The sequence below is a fragment of the Nothoprocta perdicaria genome, unplaced genomic scaffold (assembly GCF_003342845.1).
Source record: "Nothoprocta perdicaria isolate Ctin4 unplaced genomic scaffold, notPer1 scaffold_138, whole genome shotgun sequence".
Lineage (NCBI taxonomy): Eukaryota > Metazoa > Chordata > Aves > Tinamiformes > Tinamidae > Nothoprocta > Nothoprocta perdicaria.
In genome coordinates, this window is record NW_020454516.1 from 650,687 (window position 1) to 670,779 (window position 20,093).

At 50.4% G+C, this 20,093-nt stretch overlaps 1 protein-coding gene across 1 annotated transcript in view; it reads right to left on the bottom strand.

Annotated features, from left to right (window-relative positions):
* Positions 1-20,093, bottom strand: part of MEIS1 (Meis homeobox 1) — a 66,485-nt gene that overhangs the window by 17,083 nt on the left and 29,309 nt on the right. The window contains exon 8 of the mRNA XM_026034004.1: positions 10,066-10,211. Within this exon, the coding sequence (XP_025889789.1) occupies positions 10,066-10,211 (146 nt within the window). The remainder of the gene's footprint in view (positions 1-10,065; positions 10,212-20,093) is intronic.

Consider the following 20,093-nt stretch of genomic DNA (forward strand, 5'->3'; position numbering starts at 1 on the left):
CACACAGGATGCCACCCGAACCCTCTAAAACAGAGGCTGTGGGAGGCCAAACCCCTCAGCCACCTCACCACTTTCAGCGCAGTCACAGCGCGACAGCCACCGATCACCAATTTGATAGAAGATAAGAGCACCTATCAATTAACTGAGGTTTCAATATGATGCTCATAAGCCTCCTCCCTGCTTGCCCCTGCTTTCCAAGCCCGACTCCACCCTCTTTTCCTTTCCAAAGGCCTAAATGAAAGGAGCTGAAGACCAAAAATATGTCACCGCTGACAAGTCACAAAGCAAGCGGGAGAGACCAGGCGCATTTGATCCTGTTCTGCACACAAACCCTTCCGAGATGACTGCTCCAATTAAAAAAAAAACGTAAAACTTCTCATTTCGATGACACGAGATGATGAACCCCACTATTATATGCATATATTTTGTTTAACAGCTTCATTTATTTTAATAACAAAGAGAAACTAGATCTTTAGAGATGAAAGCTTTATTTCCTGGCTCCGGTGCCAACTGGGATTTTTAAAATCAGGGATGTTAACCAAAATGTGATAACGGGTGTTCTCCAGGGCCCTATTTAAGAGCAGTTTATGCAGAGCCCAACCACAGGTGAGCCCAACACTATAAACACGGTATTTGGGTCTATTTTAAGAAAGTAGAAGCGGCTCTGCCGGCAGCAGCCCCGCAATGCTGGTCTGTCTGCCTCTTGTTTTGCTGGGCAGTGTCCTCCTCGGCAAGACACGGCTGCAGGAACCCTGTGACGGAGGCACGAGCTCTCTGCAGGCCGATTATAAAATCCCACGGCAAGGCTCTGTCTGGAGCTGGGAGCGCAGCCGCAACACGGTCACCTGAAGGGTGAGGCCTTGAAGGCCTCGCTGACATCCCGGGGAAAACAGAAAGATCCTAACAATAAAACACGGTTACTTGTGCTCCCATCTTCACGTCAGCCAGTTCCTGAAACGGAGCTAATCAGAAACACCTCATCAAACTTGGTCACGCTCTGCCACTCGAGGAACTTCTCATCAGTTCCCCTTGTTTGTCTCTATCCTGATGGGCTGCCGGTGCCTCACAGCTCCTGCGGATGCGGCACTAGGGATGTTCTTCCCTCGCTGCACTGCCTCTATACATATAACATAGAGGGGAGGCTATTTTGATGGGCTGCTGTCTCACAGCTCCCGCGGATACAGTGCTAGGGATGCTCTTCCCCTGCTGCACTGCCCCTATACACGTAGCATAGAGGGGAGGCTATTTTCCCGGGCCCAGCGAGGCGTGCGCACGCGGGGGCGCCCAGGCCACTCCGGCAGCTTTCGGGAAGGCTCCCGGAGCGGGGCGGCTTCCTGGGAAGCGGCCGCGAGGCCCCGCTCAGCGCTGCCGAAGCGAGGGCCCTGTCAGGTTGACATGTCAGCCCGGCGACAACGTCAACGAGTATTAACGTTCAATTACCCGTCCTAGAAACAACCCTGGCCTCCACGCGACAAGGGCAGAGCCGCCTTGCCAGGCCTGCGGGACCGGCGGGCGCCTTCCCCTCCTGCTGCGCTGCAGCCACGTGCCCACGGGCAGCACCACGTGCAGCCTCCAGCACCCACGAGCAAGCAGGGCCCCTGGCAGCGAGACACTCCAGAAACAGCCACAAGTGCACGGCATGGCTCCACGGACACCGCGGCTCCCGAGGGTGGATGTGAGCATGGCTCCTGCAGCGAGGACCCTGGCTCCGGAGAGGCCCTGGCCGCAGCTCCAGCCCTAGGCCAAGCCCTCGTTGCCAGAGGTCAGGAGAAAAAGCTCTGCAGTTCACCGGCTTTGCTCCCGAGTATCCTGCTCCAGGCACATCAAGCTCCCTAGGGAGGAAAGGCACATAGCGGCAGATCAAACCCAGGCCAAACCTGCTCCAAAGCACTGTTTGGAGCAGGGGGCAGCTTGGAGCCCAGTGCTGGGTCCCTGTCCCAGGCACCTAGCCCTTTGGGGACACCATTAAACCTGCATGCAGCAAAGTGGCCAAGACCTCTTTCCCCTGCTGTCCAAGCCCAAAGTCACCTCCAGCACTTCCAAAAATCATTCCCCCACATTTTTCATCCCCTGTTAATTCTCCCAGCCATTCTTAGTCCTTTTACACAGGTAGGAATGACAAACAGTGCCAAGCCCCAGAGCTTTCCTCGGTCCGAGATGAATAACCCCACGGAGCAGCTTGCAGCCAGCCCCAGCCTCCCGCCAGCCCCGTAATTGATGGCATTTTCCCTGCAAGGGGTAGGGCCTGGGACACATCAGGGCTCAACAGGGGAGGTCAACTGAGCGAACTGACTCCGCAACTGTGTCTTTTAGCACGGCTTCTAATAAGGATAAACTGATTACTGCCAAATGTACTGTAACATCATAGGGAGCGAGAGGAAAAAAGTGGAAATCAATCTGTTCCAAGGAAACAAGGGCGATAGCAGAAGTTTCTCCAAGGCACCTTCCGCATTGGAGAGCGCAGAAAAGTGTCTCGCACCGCAAGGAACCCACACGTTCCCCTGGCCTCCTCCTTGGGGAAGGGGCAGGGAACCAGGATCCAATGGATCCGTGTGGCCCCTTCCAGAGGGGACACGTGGAGCAATTGACTGCGTCTCCACCGGCTTCCCAGGAGGACTTGGGGAGGCAGCAGAAATCATGAGTGGAAGCATTTCCCATCTGGAGCAGTTGGGTCTGGATGGATTAACCCCGGCGTCTCCATTTGGGGCCCATTCTTGCTCATGCCACCTCTGCACGCTGGCCAAACCCCACAGCAGAGCCCACAGGGAAGCAGGAAAGCGCTGGCTGGCGGTCACCTTCCCCAGCTCCGCACGTGCCGTTGGGGTCCCTCCTTCCCACAGGCCACCCCAGGGCTCGCCCAGGCCCTGGACACCTGGAACGCCGCCTTTTAACACCACGGCACCCCGACAGCAGCGGGTGAACGCGCTCCACGGCCACACACCCAGCCCCACGGCCGCCTCCGAGCGCCGTGGGCCCCGTGGGCTGCTCCGGAGCGGCCACCCTGGCGTCGCAAACGCCCCTCGCGCCAACGGCGCCCAACGCCCGCCTTGCACGCGGGCCTACAAATGTTATTGTCTGTAATTTAACCTAACAATATTCCGAGGCCTATAACCTTGCACGCAGAGGCAATTTCCCGAGCATTAATACTTAAATGGGTCATATGCACCACATCTGTCATTCTGTCCTGAAGTCTATGAGGCACAACCAAGACTCTGCGAGCCTATTGATTTTTCTAGCATTTGCTTTAATTTACTTAACCATTGAGAAATCCATCAGTACATAAAGGGCAACTGTCCATTACGGCCTCATTTGCAGGCGTTCTTTCCCCTCGTTTTTTGGTAAATATTTCCCCTTAAATCAGCGCGTGTTTACAGGGTAAAAAGGAACGGGGGAAGCGCTCACACCTGTTTCTGTTCCCCGAGTGCTGCACTGAGGTACATGCAACGTGCTTAAAGATAGAATAAATATCTAGACATTATTACATCTGTGTGCAAAGGGTGGTAAATTAGATCCTAATTACATTAACAGGGATTCTGCCTCCCAGCTTAAATTTTACATGAGCACTCAGTAAAACTCCAAAAGCTCTGCTGTGGTTTCTTTACGAGCTGGTGATTACAGCTACTTCCTATGCGGTCACTAAATATTCTGTTTACAAATAAATGAAGAAGCTTTGAGCCAACTTGCCAGGGTAATAATCCGTTCTCTTCCCCCCAGCAAACCTTTACCACACAAGCATGGCAACAATCAGGAGCCCGGGCTTCATCTAATTACTCTATCACGTAATTTCACAAATTGCCTTTTCACTGGGGAGCCAAGTGCAAAACCCGCTCACAGTGAGATTCCAGGCAGCAGCTTTCATTTACTACTCATTTCTTGTTAAATTAAACACAAAAACACCAGTTGGGTGGAAGAAGTCAGAGAGGACTGCTTGCAAACGAGCCAGGCGAGCGGTTCCTACCCCGACGCCACCCACACAAGCTGTGTTTTTAATGGCACTGGCAGAGCCTTTAACCCTTTAAAGCCTCGCCACGCAAGCACACGCAGGGACCACGGGGCCACTGAGGCCAGCACTGAAACAGCCCATTGTTCACAGGAACCCAGAGATATCAGTTATTCCCAGGCTCCACATTATTCTGCCCCAAAACGTGGTCAGCGGCCCTGAAGGTATCAGACTACCTCGCTTTTTGCATCACTGATATGGTGCGTGACACAGAAGGCATTTTGCTCCCCCTCGGAAAGAAAATAATCACATTTTTCAAGTATTTTATATGGGATAGGCTGAGCTAGAACAGGCCAGCCCCTGGTTAAGACGGGGCTATGCAGATAGCACCCGAAGTGTGCCAAAGCAGAGGCTCCTGCCTCAATCAGCAGCCCTAACGGCAAGCGTTGCAGAACTCGCCTTCCCGAAACGATGGCCCGGCACCAACGCGAAACGCGCGCACGGCGACGCACCATGGGCCTAACGTGGGAAATGATGCAAACGGGGAGGTAAATTACACAGCACATATCAACTCAAGGCTGTTTCTGCCTGCTTGCCCTCGCCCTATGCACACATGCACGCATCCTCGGTGCTGCGCGGCGAGGGAGCGAGGGCTGCGAGGCGCAGGGTGCGCCCCATCAATGCGCTCGCTCGCGCTCGGAAAACCTGATTTTCAGCTGAACACTCTGGGCGGCGGCAGGAGGAACAAATCATGGTCCACGGCAAACTTTCTCCAAGCAACAGCAATGTTCCCTTGCAGCAAGAAGAGCTTCCTGCGAGTTGCTGGGGGTCTGCAGCACCCATGGCACAGCGGGAGGGTCTGCAGGTCGCACGCTCTGGCTCTCACCCACATAGGCCGAGCTGGAAATCGGCACAGTCTCTTGGAGCAACCGCGTCAGCGGATAGGCTGAACAAACACCTCATAATGAGCAACTGAGCCCACGAATTCCTCTCATTTCCTGCTCGCAAACTGCGCTTTCCTTTGGAGCACTTAGTAGCTCAAATTATTTGCCCAAATACTCCTGTGGATGCTCCCAGATGGGCAGGCTGGTGCTGCGACGTTCCCTCTCCCTTTTCCCCCTCAAGATGCAGCACTTCGGGCTTGAGTATCTGCTTTGGCCGCAGAAACACCTAGAGGTGTTTCTCCAGGAGGCTAATTCCAAAGGGGAAGGGGCCCTGCAAGCCACCCCAGCCACAAGCTCAAAAAGAGTGAGGAGGGAAGAAAACAGCATCTAACGCTGACCTGAAACCCTTTATTACTGCAAGGGGCCTTGCTGCTAAACTCATTTCTGAGCGTGGTTATGCAAACCAACGGAGCTGTAGCACAATCAGAACAAGTGTAATTTAGCATCCGAATTAGCGGTTATCGTGTTTTGACTTGTCCGTATCCCCTGGCTTCTGCTCCCAGGTTAAATTCCTCCCATGTGTACATGCTAATGTGCACACACTAATAGGCTCCCAAACATTTCAAGCTCTTTGATGTGCTGGTGACTGCTGCGCGAGCTCCACGGTGCCTCCCAGGTGGAAATTGGGGGAAAACGGGCAAAAACCTACAATAATCCTGCGGGCAGAGGGGTGCTCGCAGAAACCTGACCCTGCCGCTGACTTCCATCAAAATCCTTCCCCGGATCGTCGCGATTGCCGAGACCTACAAGGAGGTCAGGACAAGGTACCACAAAGGTTAAAGCCACAGAATTCCCAGCCTCATTAGAAATGTGTAAAAACAGCTGCTTTGGCTACACCAAACTCCAGAGCATGGGAAGAGCTAAAGCGAGGACTCCCGTTCCCTAGAAGCAGTTGCCCAGTGTGGCCCCTGGGTCTCTTCTCTGCTCTGGGACCAGAGGTTTGCAGCCCAGCTCAGCAGCAACTCGGACAACCTGGAGGATGGTGCAAGATTTCCATATGCAAGGCACGTGCTTTCCAAGAAACCATGGGAGTGGAACGGCAGCGCCACTGCTGAGGGTATCCCAAAAAGGGAAAATGAGAGCAAACTGTTTCCTTGAAAAACGGCAAAGTTTGTCTGTGTTAGAAAACAGAGCAATCCTTGGAGGCCGGGCAGGAGGTCAAAGCAAAAAATCTGAGGAAGATTAAAAAAAATGTCCCAGCTTTTGACAGGCAGCATCCTCCATCAAACTCCGGGAAGGAGGAAGGGTTAAGAAGCTAATTCAAACCAAGTTACCTAAATCCTGTTTGTCCTCCTTTCTGGAGCTCCCAATTCAATTCTGACCGAGCCTCGGCATAATTATCCTCCCCCTTAATGAAATTTCCCCTTTTATCCAGTTAGAGCCCATGGCCACAGCATCCTGGCCAGCAGAAGGGACCGCTGGGTGTCCCCGAGCCCTGGGTGGCACCAGGCAGGTGGTGGCCACCGAGGAGCTCGCGGGGGGACACGGGGGCCACCTCTGAAGGCCACAACCCTGCGGCCTTCCCAGGAATTTGGGCAACTGGCACCCAGGGGGATTTTCACAGCCTTGCCCACAATAAAACCAAGGCAAGGAGGAGACCCAATACTTGGAATAGTGGGTAAAAAAAGGAAAAAGATTCTAATATATGGAAATACAGTTCCTACCTGCCCAAAGGTCTGGAGAGGGCAGCAAAGAAAATCCTGCCTTTTTCAGCCCATCCTTTCCTCTTTCCAGGTCTTCAGCAACCCCTTTGGCACCCCGGCACCCTCTCCCTATATCCCTTCCCAAACAACAGCCAAAGGGCACACATGGGCAGAGCGGGCACCATTCCCAAACCACACGGACACAGAAGACCCAAGAGGCTCCAACCTGAGCTTGAACTAGCCTTTAAAATAACAGGACCCAAATGAATCCAAGCCCAGCAGCGTGAGGCCACGTTTGTTTTAAGCACAGAGCTACATCCTTACCCACACCCTTCTCCTCAGCTAGATCCCCTTATCAAGCAGCCCCTCCAGTAAACTCACACACTGCCTTATAAGAAAGTTATTCCATTCAAATGAAACTTCATAAAGCGGCCGCATGCTGCTTGTTGCACGTTCTCTGGCTCATTTGAGTGGTATCAGGAGACCTATTGAGGCTCAGCCCCCAGATACACGGTGCAAAGAAAAGCACTCGTTTCTAATCCGTAAAGTCAAGGGGTTTCAGTCAAGTCTTTCACTCGCTGTGCAGCCTCCCGTCCGGGTAAGATTGAGCCTCTTTAGAAAATTGTTTTAAAAGCAGTTAAAAATAATGATTAAATTACAGGATTTACATGAAAGAAATCCTTGGCCCATTCATTTTTTAAATCATGGTAATTTGTTTTTTAAAAGGTGTTTGAAGTCCTTGAATCTACCTCTTGGCACCATTAAAAAAAACGACGTTTATAATCCCCTAATGGGCTTAAATAAAGCCTTCAATAGCCTAAATTGTTATTAAACATCTTTTGGGATTATAACTTTATGGGGGCTTTTGCCTGATTAGATGATGAACGCGAAGATCATCAAATACTCATCATATAACAAACCAATTACACTGCATAATCCCCAAAATGAGCCTTGAATCCCAACATTTTTAATTAACCTGGATTTAAAGTAGGCAGGCTTTGCACAATGAGTGGACAAGAGCACCAAACACTTGAGGAGACTCCCCCCAAAACTCCTTCCTTGCAGTTCTAAGGAAGGGAGGGAGGAACTGCCAGGACAAGAAGGACAATGTGGGTCGAAGCAGAAATCATGGCCAGTTTTCATTGCAGAAAACAATTCCATTCACGTCGGCCGCATCGCAGGCGACGTGTTTTTCCCTCCCCTTCTGCAAGCTCCCTCCCTGTTCTGCAGGCTATACATTACACCGGGATCTTCCTGGAAAACAGGGTGGCAACGAGAGCCCTCAATGAGCAAAAGGGAAATGGAGGGATCACAGGAATCCCTTGAGCTCCATCATGCCCTTTGATGCCATCCCAAAAAACATCAGCCTCATTTTTGTCTCAACTTTTGAATAAAAATATCTATATTCAATAGCAACAGGCCATCGCTTGCACCTCAGCTTTGCCACATTTCCCCAGGAACAGATTTCAGACCCCAGCGTTTCAGCAGCCTGGCTTAACCATGGGCCAAACAAGGCGGCTCTTCCGACACGGACACTCATTAAAACTGCAGCGGGAAGAGCAAGGGCAACACACCAAACTCCATAGCCCCTAAGCGTAGCTCTGCTCACTCATTCAGGTACCATTTAACTCTGTGGTTGCTCTTATTCTAAGGGGAAAAGAAAATGCATTAAAAAAATGAAGAAAAAAAGCCATCTGAATGAATTTATGTCTTGAATTTTAGGCAAGCATCAGCTTCGCTCGTCACATCCATCAAAATTACAGGGTCTGCAGACCGACACTGAGCTGGAACTATTGCCCAAACAGGCCAGCAACTGCTCTGGCCTCCCATTTTATTTTTTTCTTCAAGAAATAATAAAATAAACGAGTTCCCTCCTAAGTGGAAAAAAAGAACTAAAGGGAGAACCCTTCAGAAGTGAAGTCACTATAGAGGAAGCCTTAATAGTCCTCCAAATGGGGACCATTTGCACAGGAGGAATCAAAGTAGCCTATACCCTTTCAAAAGATTTGCAGCAGTCCTACACATTTTAAATCATTCCAACCATTAATCATTAGTATGACAGACACAGCAATTACTGTCTTTTTTGCTTAATTCCGTGCCATTGATGTGTATTAATATTATAATTGTGAGGTTTAATTTTTTTTTTTTTTTTTTTTTTTTTTGCACTCTGGAAAGAGATGGCTCCCAAATCAGAGCCCAGTTAGGAGTGAGCAGGGTCTATCCCAGCAGAGTTCGGATTTACCCAGAACAGGCAGACACAGGGACAACACAAAGCAAAACCCAACGGGGCAGGCGGGCATCAAGCACGTGGTCCCTACACGTGTCCCATCCCTGGTGGATGCTCCTTGTCCCAGCAGGGAGCCCACTTGGAAGGCAGCTCCAAGAGAGCCCCTGGGCAGCTGATCCAAGTGCACCCTACACACGGAGCCAAGGACAAGCCCGGGAAGCCTTTCCCAATCCCAGGCCCTCTCCACACGGGCAGCACGAGTGCTCATGCAGGAGGGAAGCCCATTCACAACAACCCAGCACTGCGAGGCGGGCAGAGCTCCCGGCCCAATCCCGGCGCTGGCGAGAGCCACACCAGGTATCCGGTTACCTGGCTGGGCACGGGATGCAGGGACGGTTTGCTGGGCACCTGCTCTGGTTCACAGGGCGCCCGGCACCGCTCTGGGCATCGCGGCCGGGCTCTTGTTTCACCCTGGCCCTCTGGGCAGGACGGTCACCACCACATGCAGCTACAGCCACCACGCAAGACAGGCAGAGCATCCCCGCGGAGGCCTAAATCCCCACGGCAAAGGAAGGCAGGGCCACATCCCCACCGCCTGGGGAACGGGCAGCTTGGCATCAGAAACACTTGTCTCAGTGCTGGTGCTAGCAGCGGGGGGCACCGTGTAAGCTCTAAAGGAGCTCCCGCATCCAGCTTAACCCCCGTACCTGCCCAGGGCTTCTAATCCCTGGGATAAACACAGGTAGCTGTGGCAACAAGTATAGCTGCTTCCCCCCCACACACACTCCTTTATGATGCTCCATACAGTAATAACCCTCTGGGAATGAGAAAGCCTCAAATAGACTTCTCTGTTACAGCTGATACATTGAGACCCTCACAGCGAAGCACCCAACCATCTCCCCAAACCTCTCGGGACGGTCTTGGCCTTATTTTGCCTTGTTTCCAGCCTCGCCAGGGCATTCCTGGGGTTCTCCAGGAGCAGAGGGGCCCTTTGCTGGGAGCAACGCTGCCTGCTGCGGCCGGTGGCACCCGGCACAGCAGCACCTTGTCCCTCCTCACCGCGAGCTCCTTCCAACACGCGCAGCCCGAACCCAAGCTCTCCAAGCAACACCCACAGACACACACAAAACCCAACCATAAACCACACGCTCCACACTCCTCCCCTGGCATCTCGCAAGAGACACAGCGACCGCCGTCGGGGAAGACCCCTGAGCTGCCTCTAACACAACATGTACTTCTGCTTTCTGCGGCTACGACAACTATGACATTTCCCATGTTTTATTTTGCATATGTGATCTAGAGTTCACTTACTGTTAGATGCTGGAACAGCCATGCCCTCATGATATTTGTGGCTACTTTGGGAAAGATGCCACGCTTTTTATGTCGCTTTTTGTCCTTATCTGGATCATCATCATCACCTGTGCTGGGGGAAGCTACACTGTTGTCCAAGCCGTCACCTGTAAATATAGTGAATCAAATTTTGACTTATGCTACCTTTAGACACTTCATCCGAAGCCTGGCTTTGGGTATTAACTGCATCAATATTTAAATGAGGTATAAATTCTTTAACACCGTAATTCACCAGGGTTTGAAGGGGTGGYGGGGGGGAGAGAGGCATGGGGAGAGGAAGGGTCTATAGAATTCTGTCGGCCCGGTTCTGGTTTAGGCTGCAGGACAGTGAGGCTGCTTCGGGGACTGGATTCAGCACAGCTGCTCAACAAAAAGGGCTTAAAAAAAACAAAACACGAAAAAAAAAGGGAAAGACAAGCAAACGAAAAGGGTTTTGCCAGCATCCTGCTTGCCAAGGTGCAAGAGGTGGGTTTGCCTCACCAGGGCCATTTCCAGCATGAAGTTTCCCCCAGCAAGCTAGGAAAGCATGGATGATATCTCATGCCCACAGCACAGGCGGGCCTTGGGATACCAGGATCCCATGGGAAGAGCTGGGGTAGATGCAGCTCTTGCAATACGACCTTCTCCGCACCAATTCAGGGGCAACCAGGGGCTCCGCTTCTATTCCACATTTCCTCGCTGCCCGACTTGCAGTGACTTTTCCCAGGACACAGGGCTCCACCTGGCCTCCCCAGCCCCGGCCTACAGAATTCCACACTGGGATAAGCAGCTCCCAATTTGACACAGGCTGCAGGAATTAATGCCCTGCGCTGGGCAGGCACCTATCACAGACAGGGTGCAGCCAGTTAAACAACAAATCCAGCCTGAATTTCTGAGAAAATCCAAGAATTTCCCAAAGTCTCCTCATGTTAGCAAGGCATCTATCAGATTACACAAGTGCATGGCAGCCAGTTTCATGTGGGGCTAACAGTCTAGCAGGCCCTGCACAACAAAACTAGACTGTGTGCAATTTGTGTTTTCAACCCAGAACGTGGTTTCTGAAGAAGCCAACGTGGCAATTCTGCTGTCAAGCTCTGCATGGGGATAGAACAGGGTGGCCTGGCGGCTGAGGACACGGTGTCTGCAGCCACCAGAAGCTGCGGTGCAACCAGGCAAGGGGTCCCTCCACCCCGAGCAAGAATGAGCACAAAGTCAGCTGAATTGGGCTCAATCAAAACCACCTCTGTTAGGAAATTAAAAAAAGATTGAGGGATTCAGACCATCAAAATTATGATTTGTTAAAGAGCTTTTATCACCAAAAGAAGTTCTTATTAGCTTCATATTCTTAGCATCTTACTGACTGTGACAAATTTATAATTGTCCTGATGACTTGGCCTGCATCCTTAGTGAAATAGTAACCTTGAGGAGTTACACAAACAAATAAGATTTTTATGAAGAAATCAGATAGCCGATAAATTCTTTGAAAGCTCAGTATGTAAAAAAAGGGCTTTTATATGGAGAAGCCATTCACCATATAAAATAATAATTCATAAAAGAAACATGAGCAAAGGAAACAACTCAACAGCATTTAAAATTCCACGGGCTAATCCACTTTCTGTCTGCGAGAGGCAAACGAGGGGAAGAAAGAAAAAACTATTACACATTCATTGATTAAAAATGAAAAGCTTCCAACCTAATGTCACTGCCTTTCCCCACCTCCCTGCAATTGTTTTACCCCTGTTTTCAAAAAACACACTTTCTCCTCATTTCAAACCCCCTCCAGATTAATTTAGTAGGCATTGCCTGGTGCCCGACGAGAGGAGTATTCATTGATAATTTATGGAAATATCTACTATAATCCAAGGGAGATGACTTTTTTCCAGCTTTGTGCATCAATAGATAATCAAGGCCTTAAAGCAGCCTTAGCTTCCCATTACCTCAGGCAAAAGAATTCCTGAAAGCATGCCTTCGGGGCACCTGAATTATATACTCCATTAGGGGAGGAAAAGCTTTCTGCATTCCTTGTGTAACACTCCCCAGAACCTTTCCTGTTTATTTCTGCTGTATGAAAGCAGAAGCATTAGGAACAGAATTTTTTAAGTGAAGACTTATGTAGATACAATGGCAAAACCTTTCAAGCGAGAGCCAGATCACCTCCTTCAATCCCTGGCAGTGACCTATCCCAAATAAAAGGTTTCTGTTACATCATTAGCTCAAGCCAAAAACAGCCTTGGCTTAATGCACAGTTTGTTCTTCCTACTGTTTTTAGGCAAATACTGCTACTTTACTCCCATCTGGGAGGGAAATTACACTGCTGGGCTGTAATCTAAGACAAGATTTTCATTGGAAGCAAATGCTTTCAATCCAGTGTAAATACTGGTGCGTGTTCAGAAAAGCCTAAAACAATAAACCCTGGCCCCGGCCGACACGAGCGGGAGCGAGCGAAAGGGAGAGGGCGGCCGCGGAGCCTCCCGCTATCCCAAAAGCAAATTCCCCGGCAGACTCGCCCAAATTGTTTAACCCCATCCACTTCTTCCAAATGGGGAAATTGATCCCATAAAGGTCGAGCCGCTGAGAGGAGCCTAAATGGTCAATGCTGGATTTTAGTATTTCCATCTACTTTGCAACCCGATCCGGTCACCTCGGCGAGCTCTCCAGAGGATCCCCCCTCATTCCTCCCTGCCTCCTCTGCCTCCTTCCTCCCCTCTGTTTAAAGATCACTAAACAAACTGGAGGCCCCACTGCCCAGCCACACGGTAGCGGCTACGAGCCGCGTTTGTAAAATGTCAGCGGCGACTTCGTTCCTGAAGTTGACTTCCCCCGCCGCCAAATGAAGGCGAACCGAAAAGGTGGAAATAATCATAGAAATGATGCTAGTCCATAAACAAGCTTACAGCCTCATTAGTATAGCGGCAGGCTCCACTGGGTGATTTATGCTTGTTTTGCTGATGCCATGAGGAAATGCCATCGGGCAACTTTCGCCAGCCGCTAATGGTTTCTGACAGCTTCGTAGCAACTAGTGCAAGCAACGCCGCGGCGCTTGCTAGTGACAGAAACCGAAAATGTCATATTATCTGCCCATGTGTCACCACGTCCGTGTGGCAATTAACTAGCAGGCCAGTGACTGCGGGGCCAGAGGCTCCTCCAAAGGGCCCGTGGCGACGCGGGGGCAGCGCGGCGGCGCCGAAGCCGGGCCCGCCATCCGCCGAGGAGCTGCCCGCGGCATGTGGGGCGAGCGCCGGCGCGGAACGGCGCCGAACCCCGATCCTGAGCCCGAACAGGGTTAATCCGGATGGATTTGGGGCGCTAAGGCCGCCGCGTTGCCCATCATGGCGCTGCGAGCATGCGGGCCCCGAGCGCCGCTCTGCATGCCGCCATGGTGCCCCAAGCTGTCCCCCTGGCAGCAGGGCCACGCGCCTCCCGAGAGCTGCCTTCACACCATGTTACAGCCCACGGTCTCGTGGAAGAGGCCGGGCAGCACAGCGGAGCCTTGGGCCCGGCCCCGGGTCGGTTCCGACRTGTCCAGGCCCGTCCTGGTGCAGGTGCCCCATGGCGACTCCCCGCGGCCACAGGTTCCCATTTCAAACGCACGGCCCCGCCGCCTATTTAAGCAGGCCCAGGCATTTAGGCCGCACTGCCCTGCGCCTTTCAAGGCAGAATAAAGCCGCATTTATGGCATTGAGGCCACTCCGCGGGTCAGCCAGGCCAGGCCAGCAGGGATCCCCCCCTCTAGGCCCCCTCCCCGACACCCCTTCCCTTTCCCCTTCCCCCTCCCAAAAAAGAAGGAAAAATAAAGGCAGGCGGCAGCGAAGGGCCGGCCCTCAATGCTCCCTTTGTCACGGGTGAGCGGTGACAAACCTTTGTTGGCAAAATAGGCGCCGCCGCCGGGCACGCAGGTGCTCGCAGGCCYGCGCTCCAACCCCATGGATCCCCATCCACGGGGATTCGGAGTGCTCGGATGGACACCCCACTCGCTCCCCACCACCCACGGCAGCTACCTTGTGTCTTGCACATGCTTTTGCATTCAGTAACCTCGTGTAATCAAAATATCCACTGTGCTCCAACAAAGGCTTCGGACTCCCCTAAAGGAGCTACGTGTTTGCAGCACCGCAAACACCTATCACGTTACTCAGGTGCTCCCAACTTGGGACGCTTTTCAATAGGGTTTTTTTTCCCCTCTTAAAAAAAAAGGCCATTAGGCCCTAAAGCGTTTGGATGTGTGCTCATTCTGAATGCCTATAGTATTAGAAAGTAAGCAAGAGAAATCCTACACGGGCCAAGCAAAACAGTTAGCTTCTTGCCATCCATCCACAGCTCTGTGCCTTCCTCTTTCAGCCCATCCAAACCATCAACCTTCTGAGTAACCATTTCTGGTTAAGGAAAAGATGGTTTCACTAAGAAGTATTTATTAACAACTTTAAGCAACACACTGTACTGTAGAGACRTTAAGTGGCAAAGTGACTTTCCTCAGCATTAAGGAGAGCAACTGTTATAATCGCTCTGCCTTTACCTACGATACCTCTTATGGCACAACCACCATACTGATTGTCCCAGAGCATAAACAGGTCTATATGTGAAACATAACTTTGCAAAAAGGTGCMAGACATGGAGCCTCAGGAGGCAGGTCCAGGGATGCCCGAGTTTCTGTGAGGCGAGAGCAAGAAGAGGGGAATGTGCCACACAGGCCACCGCGAGCGGGACTCAAACACCCATTTCCATCGTGGTTTGCCAGCTGCCGAGTGCATCCGGGCGCTCCGTGAGGAGCACGGGAAGTTCTTCCTTCTGATGCAGCCAGCTCCAGTTTGGCAAAGGATTTCAGGGACCAAAAAAAAAAAAAAAAATAATAATATCCCACTGGCTCTGTGGGGAGTCAGGGTGGCTAATTCTCACAGGCACAAGTGTATGAGGACAAGTAAACAACTCTCTGAGCACTGTSCCTCCTCACACCAAGCTAGGGAAGGAGGAAAACCAAGGGGCTGGATGCTCAGGAAAGCCAGAATGGGCCCCCATGGCACAGTCCAGAGCTGCCCATCCAGCTGGAAACCCACCTTGTACCTATCCCTATCACACGCACCTGTTGGTGCAATCCATTTCCTGGGGATAACACTATTTTAAATTGCAAATACGCAGTGCTAACGTATGCAACGTATGCCCACGGAGAACTGCTCCCATTGTGGCCAGGCAGGCAGCGAGGACCGCAGGGACGGTATGGCAGAAAGCCCAAAGATGCCACGTGGTCCCTTCATTGGCAATAACAGTGTCCATCAGGCTGGATCCACAATTAGTCAGATCTGATGGAAGATCTCACGCCGAGCCCTCCCGAGGTCAGCAGCAATCACCATGGTGCATTCAACAGGCTGCAGAGCAGGCCCAAAAATCATTTACAATAAATTTGTGCTGTGTTTGTGAATTTGAAAGCGTTGAAGCAGATTTTTTCCTCTTATTCCTTATGGAAAAGGTCCTCTTAAATATATTAAGTAATAATGAGGAACAATAAGGTTGAAAATGAGCATTAGCAATGAATAAATACCATGTGTTTGGGTTTGCACGCATTCCTTAAAGAGATGCATTACATTTTCCATGCAACGTTTCAGACCATGACATAAACAGTAGGAGGTTGTCAGTCACAGATAGCATCCATATTTACAAGATACCAAAGGGAAGAGYTGCAAAAATATCCTCTACAAATATTCACACATGGAATAACCTGGACAAGTATGAATTACACTCCGGCATTTGACAAATTTTCAAAGGTTTTTTTTCCCTTGAATCATTGTACTTTGTTCTTTAGAGACAGGAGCACCTTTTGCTAGTAACTCGAGCCTCCTTCTTGACTTGAATTCCCTTCAGGCAAACAACAAGCAAATGAGCTGTCTACACAAAGAGCAAAAACAGCACTGATGAATAGGGCGGGGAAAACCTCACAGATTTTACTCATTTTCATTTGTTCAGCCTTTTTCTTTTTTTGCAGCTAAACAGAAGGCAGCCTCTTCTGCAGAATGTGGCACAACTTCTTAGCAGGGTTCAGAAAATTCCACTACTACGGCTAAGTTGTAGGATATTTCTGGAGCCACGTATCTATGCTCCATATGAAATATTAAAAAGAAAGCAATTCATTGTATGGGAAGCAAACAACACTCTGCTGCCAGCAACAGAAGTTTACTTTGAGCACTTGGCAGCAAATACCCTACAGAAAAGGAAAACTATCTGGTTAAACAGAAAAACATCCTGCTTTAACCAAAATGCCGACATAACGACCCTACCACTCTTGGTTTTCAGTCACTCCCCACTTGGTTCCAACACAGCTCTTCTTTGAGACCTGTTCCCTCTAACCTCAGCTGGTCATGGGGTTGCCACAGCCACGGTCCAACCAGCGGGGTTTTCCRAGGGAAGTTACCCATGGGCAGGCACATCCACAAGAGGATTCAGTGACAGAGGAGGAACACAAGGAACAGCTCTCCAGGACTGTTCTTCCATGGGGGAATTGCATCCAACTGCTCCCCCAAAGGGCCCACCTCTATACATCTCCACAGCTCCTCAAGCAGCTGCATCTATCTTCATGTTTACCCAGCTCGTAAGACACTTGGCTCTTGGACTGAACCCAAGCAGCCACAAGAGGCTCAAAGCAAGAATCAGAAGCATATTCTGTATAAAGGAAGGGATGCAKTATCTGTGGAAAAAGTTCATCACAGCAAAGCACTGGAACAGGCCCCCTTCCCTGCACAGGGCTGCATTGCCCTGGTCCCACCTGCACACTTGCTCTGGACAAGGGGATGCTGTAGACTTCAGCCTTTGCAACAGAAAATAACACCAAAGTCTTGGCGCACATCCAAAACATGAAAAATAAGATTTAAGACAAAATAAAATATTTCATTGTTGGGCAAGACCTAAAACAAGAGGGTGAGAGCGTTGACTTTTTTATGGAGGGCTCATCCAGACTGAGCTCTTCAGGACAGGCAGCTCATTCCTAAGGCAGAGCCCCATGTTTCACAGCTATGGAAATCAGGATCCAGGTGGATCTAAGAGCTATCTACCAAGGGTGACTTGGAGGTCTGATGGAAGTTGTCCACGTGGTCAYTTCATTACTTGGCCGATGGAGGGAGGATGGCAGAAAAAGACCCAACTCCCRCACCTGGCATCTCCCAAGCCTGGGCTCTGTAGCAACAGGCAGCAGTTGAAGCCCAAACCCTTTTCTGCCTCTCTCAAAGGTCAGAAACACAACCACGACAGAAGAGCCCGCACCGGCTGAGCCTGCTCTGCTCCCAAAACCTCCACGAACACCCTCACGTTACCACACACCCAACCAGCYCAGGAAACACACCCAAGCTACAGACCAAGCACCTTCAGAGCTTCCATGGGGGCGAGAGCAAAGAGAGAAGTCAGAATTAACAGTGTTTCCCTTAAGCTGTCCCCAGTRCTCCCGGTTCCCCAGTGCCCTAAATCCACTGCTCTTGTTCGCAGAGGAAAAGCCGCTCGCGCTGAAGGCTCCCCGGACAATGGGGGCGGCCGCTCTCGCCAAGGAGGTACGGAAGCCAAAGGAGATAAGCAGATTTGACAGGGGCAGGCTCTCACCAAGCTTCCTTCCACTTCACTGTCCCTCTCCGACACAAAAGGCAAATCTGTTCTGATTAGGTGGTGATTAAAAAAAAGGCTACAATGAGAAAAACAAACCTAAGGTTGGGCTTCGGAGCGATGGTGAAGGGCACTGCGGCACGGACGCTTCCCGCTCCTCCTGGGAGGCGGTGCACGGAGAATTGGAGCAGGGGGATCCCTGCAGCCAGGTCCCCCTCAGCCCCAAATTAAACATAAAGCAACAGTAAGAAAGCAAAACATGAATTGTCCAGAACCAATTCATCACAGAGGCACCAAATCGCACAAACAGTGCGAAGGCAAGACGAGATCTGCACAGCACCAGCCAACAAGGGCACCTCTGGAGATCACCTGGTCCAGTCCCTTAAACCTTTCCCACAGGTGCACGTTACCTCTTCTACCTTCGCATGCAGAACTTCCTAGGCATCAGTTGCCCAGGATTACACCTTCAACAGGCAGCAGAGAGGGAAAGCTGCTGCTGTACCCCTGAATTTTAGCATTTGCATCTCTAGATGCAGCAGCAGAGCGAGGAACCCTTGTGCAAGACACATAGCAGGGGAGGGAAGGTAACATCTCTCTCTTACTCCATCCTTTGCAAGGGAATATAACCAGAGGCAGGCGGAAAGCACAAAGCAAAGATAAGGCTTAAAAAGCCATCCAACTTCTTTAAAAAAACATAAGCAAAGCCCAAATACCCATCAAAAAAACAAGCCAAAAAGATTTCTCCAAGCGTCTCTCCAATTCACACCATTTGCTGGTATCTCTAATAGCAATAGAGTGCATGGTAGGAATGGATAGTAGGAAACAACCGCCTGCTTTTAGCAAATTGGTGCACTTTAAAGGAGATAAATGAGTAACTGAGGAAGTTAMGGAAAATCTCAGCTTTCAGCAGGCCAAAAACAGTAGGCATTGGAGAAGGGAAAAGCTGGAGGCCTTGGCTTAAAGGTGGGAGTCTAGCACRCCCTCATAGGGATGCCAGCATCCGTGGATGCTGTTTGCTTTCAGAAATCCTGGAAAATTGTGGCTTGTGAGCTAAGCGAGTCTGCCCTTAGGCAGATTTAACTTGGTGACCTGAACTTACTCCGCAGATCACCATAGGTGTCCCTGACCTTGGCAGCAACACAAGGATCTTATTTTCACACGGATGAACTGCTCTGGAATAACTCTGCCAATGTATTAGGCATAAATAGCCTTTTATTTAGCATTGGGCAAATGTGTTTTCTCTTTCCGCCTCTCACTTCCCCAAACAACATCTATTTGTTAGGGGAAGGAGGAAATCCCCACCCTTCACTACAGTCTGTCTGGAGGGCCAGACAGGAGCTTGGTTGCTCTCTGCTCGAGGCAAAATAACTTCAGGCTTTGCCTCCAACCAGAATCCCTTTGGCCTAACAGGGAAGATCAGGGCACTCCTGTCTGCATGTTTGGGTCTTATATGTGAATTCCCACAAGCACAGAGGTGGGAGAACACAGAAACCCATAGCAAGAGKGGGCTCCTTCACCTGGGAAGGCAGAAAACCACAACCTGCATCTTACACCTTTATATAAAGGAAGAGCAGCCGCACTGAAACTCAATGAAATTGCATTGAGATAAGAGAAAAAAACCCAAACACACTCATATCTTAGCCCTGCAAGAAAGGGACCTACTTGGAAGAAGCAGGTAAACAGTTTTGGTTGCTGTTCCTGGACAGCAACCAGCACCCTCTTCATGGTGCAGACCTCTCCTTTTCAGAGGCTCACCAGCTCTGGCACTGGTCACTTAAGACCATAACAAGAAGCCCTGGGCATTTCCTGCCCTTTACACAGGTGGTTTAAACAGCTCCTCAAAATTAGCTCTTTTTCTAAAGCCACCTCATTCGTAATTGCTAAAGAAAGGCAGGATGCAACCACAAAAGCTCTTCTTGCACCAGCTAAGGAAATATCAGAATAATATCCCTCAAACATGAGCCACCATGGTCCTTTTACACTACATGTTGATAAAGGCAGGCAAAACACTGGCAGACTATGCTGATGTTACGAGCCAGGGGCTTTGTAACATACATATGCACTCAGAAACACACACAAAAAAATGAAAAGAAATATTTGCAAAACCCGCATTCATATTACCTTGTGATAGCCAAATGCAACCTGGTGAATATAACTCCCAGCTTTCACAAYGGACATGGTTCTTATCTAGTGAATTACATGCTAAATAGAATAAAACCCCAGTTTTCAAGTTGTGACCCACTTGCATCACCCCACATACAACTTCTGCCACATGGCTGCACACCTGCATGCATCTCAGCCAGCAGACCRGGTAGCCAGGGCTCCCCAAGGAAAAGAGCAAGTCTATAGCCACACACCTACACAACCATCATATATAATTCCAGAGGAACAACTACCCCAACCAAAACTCACCTGAGAAATGAGAACATCTTCACACA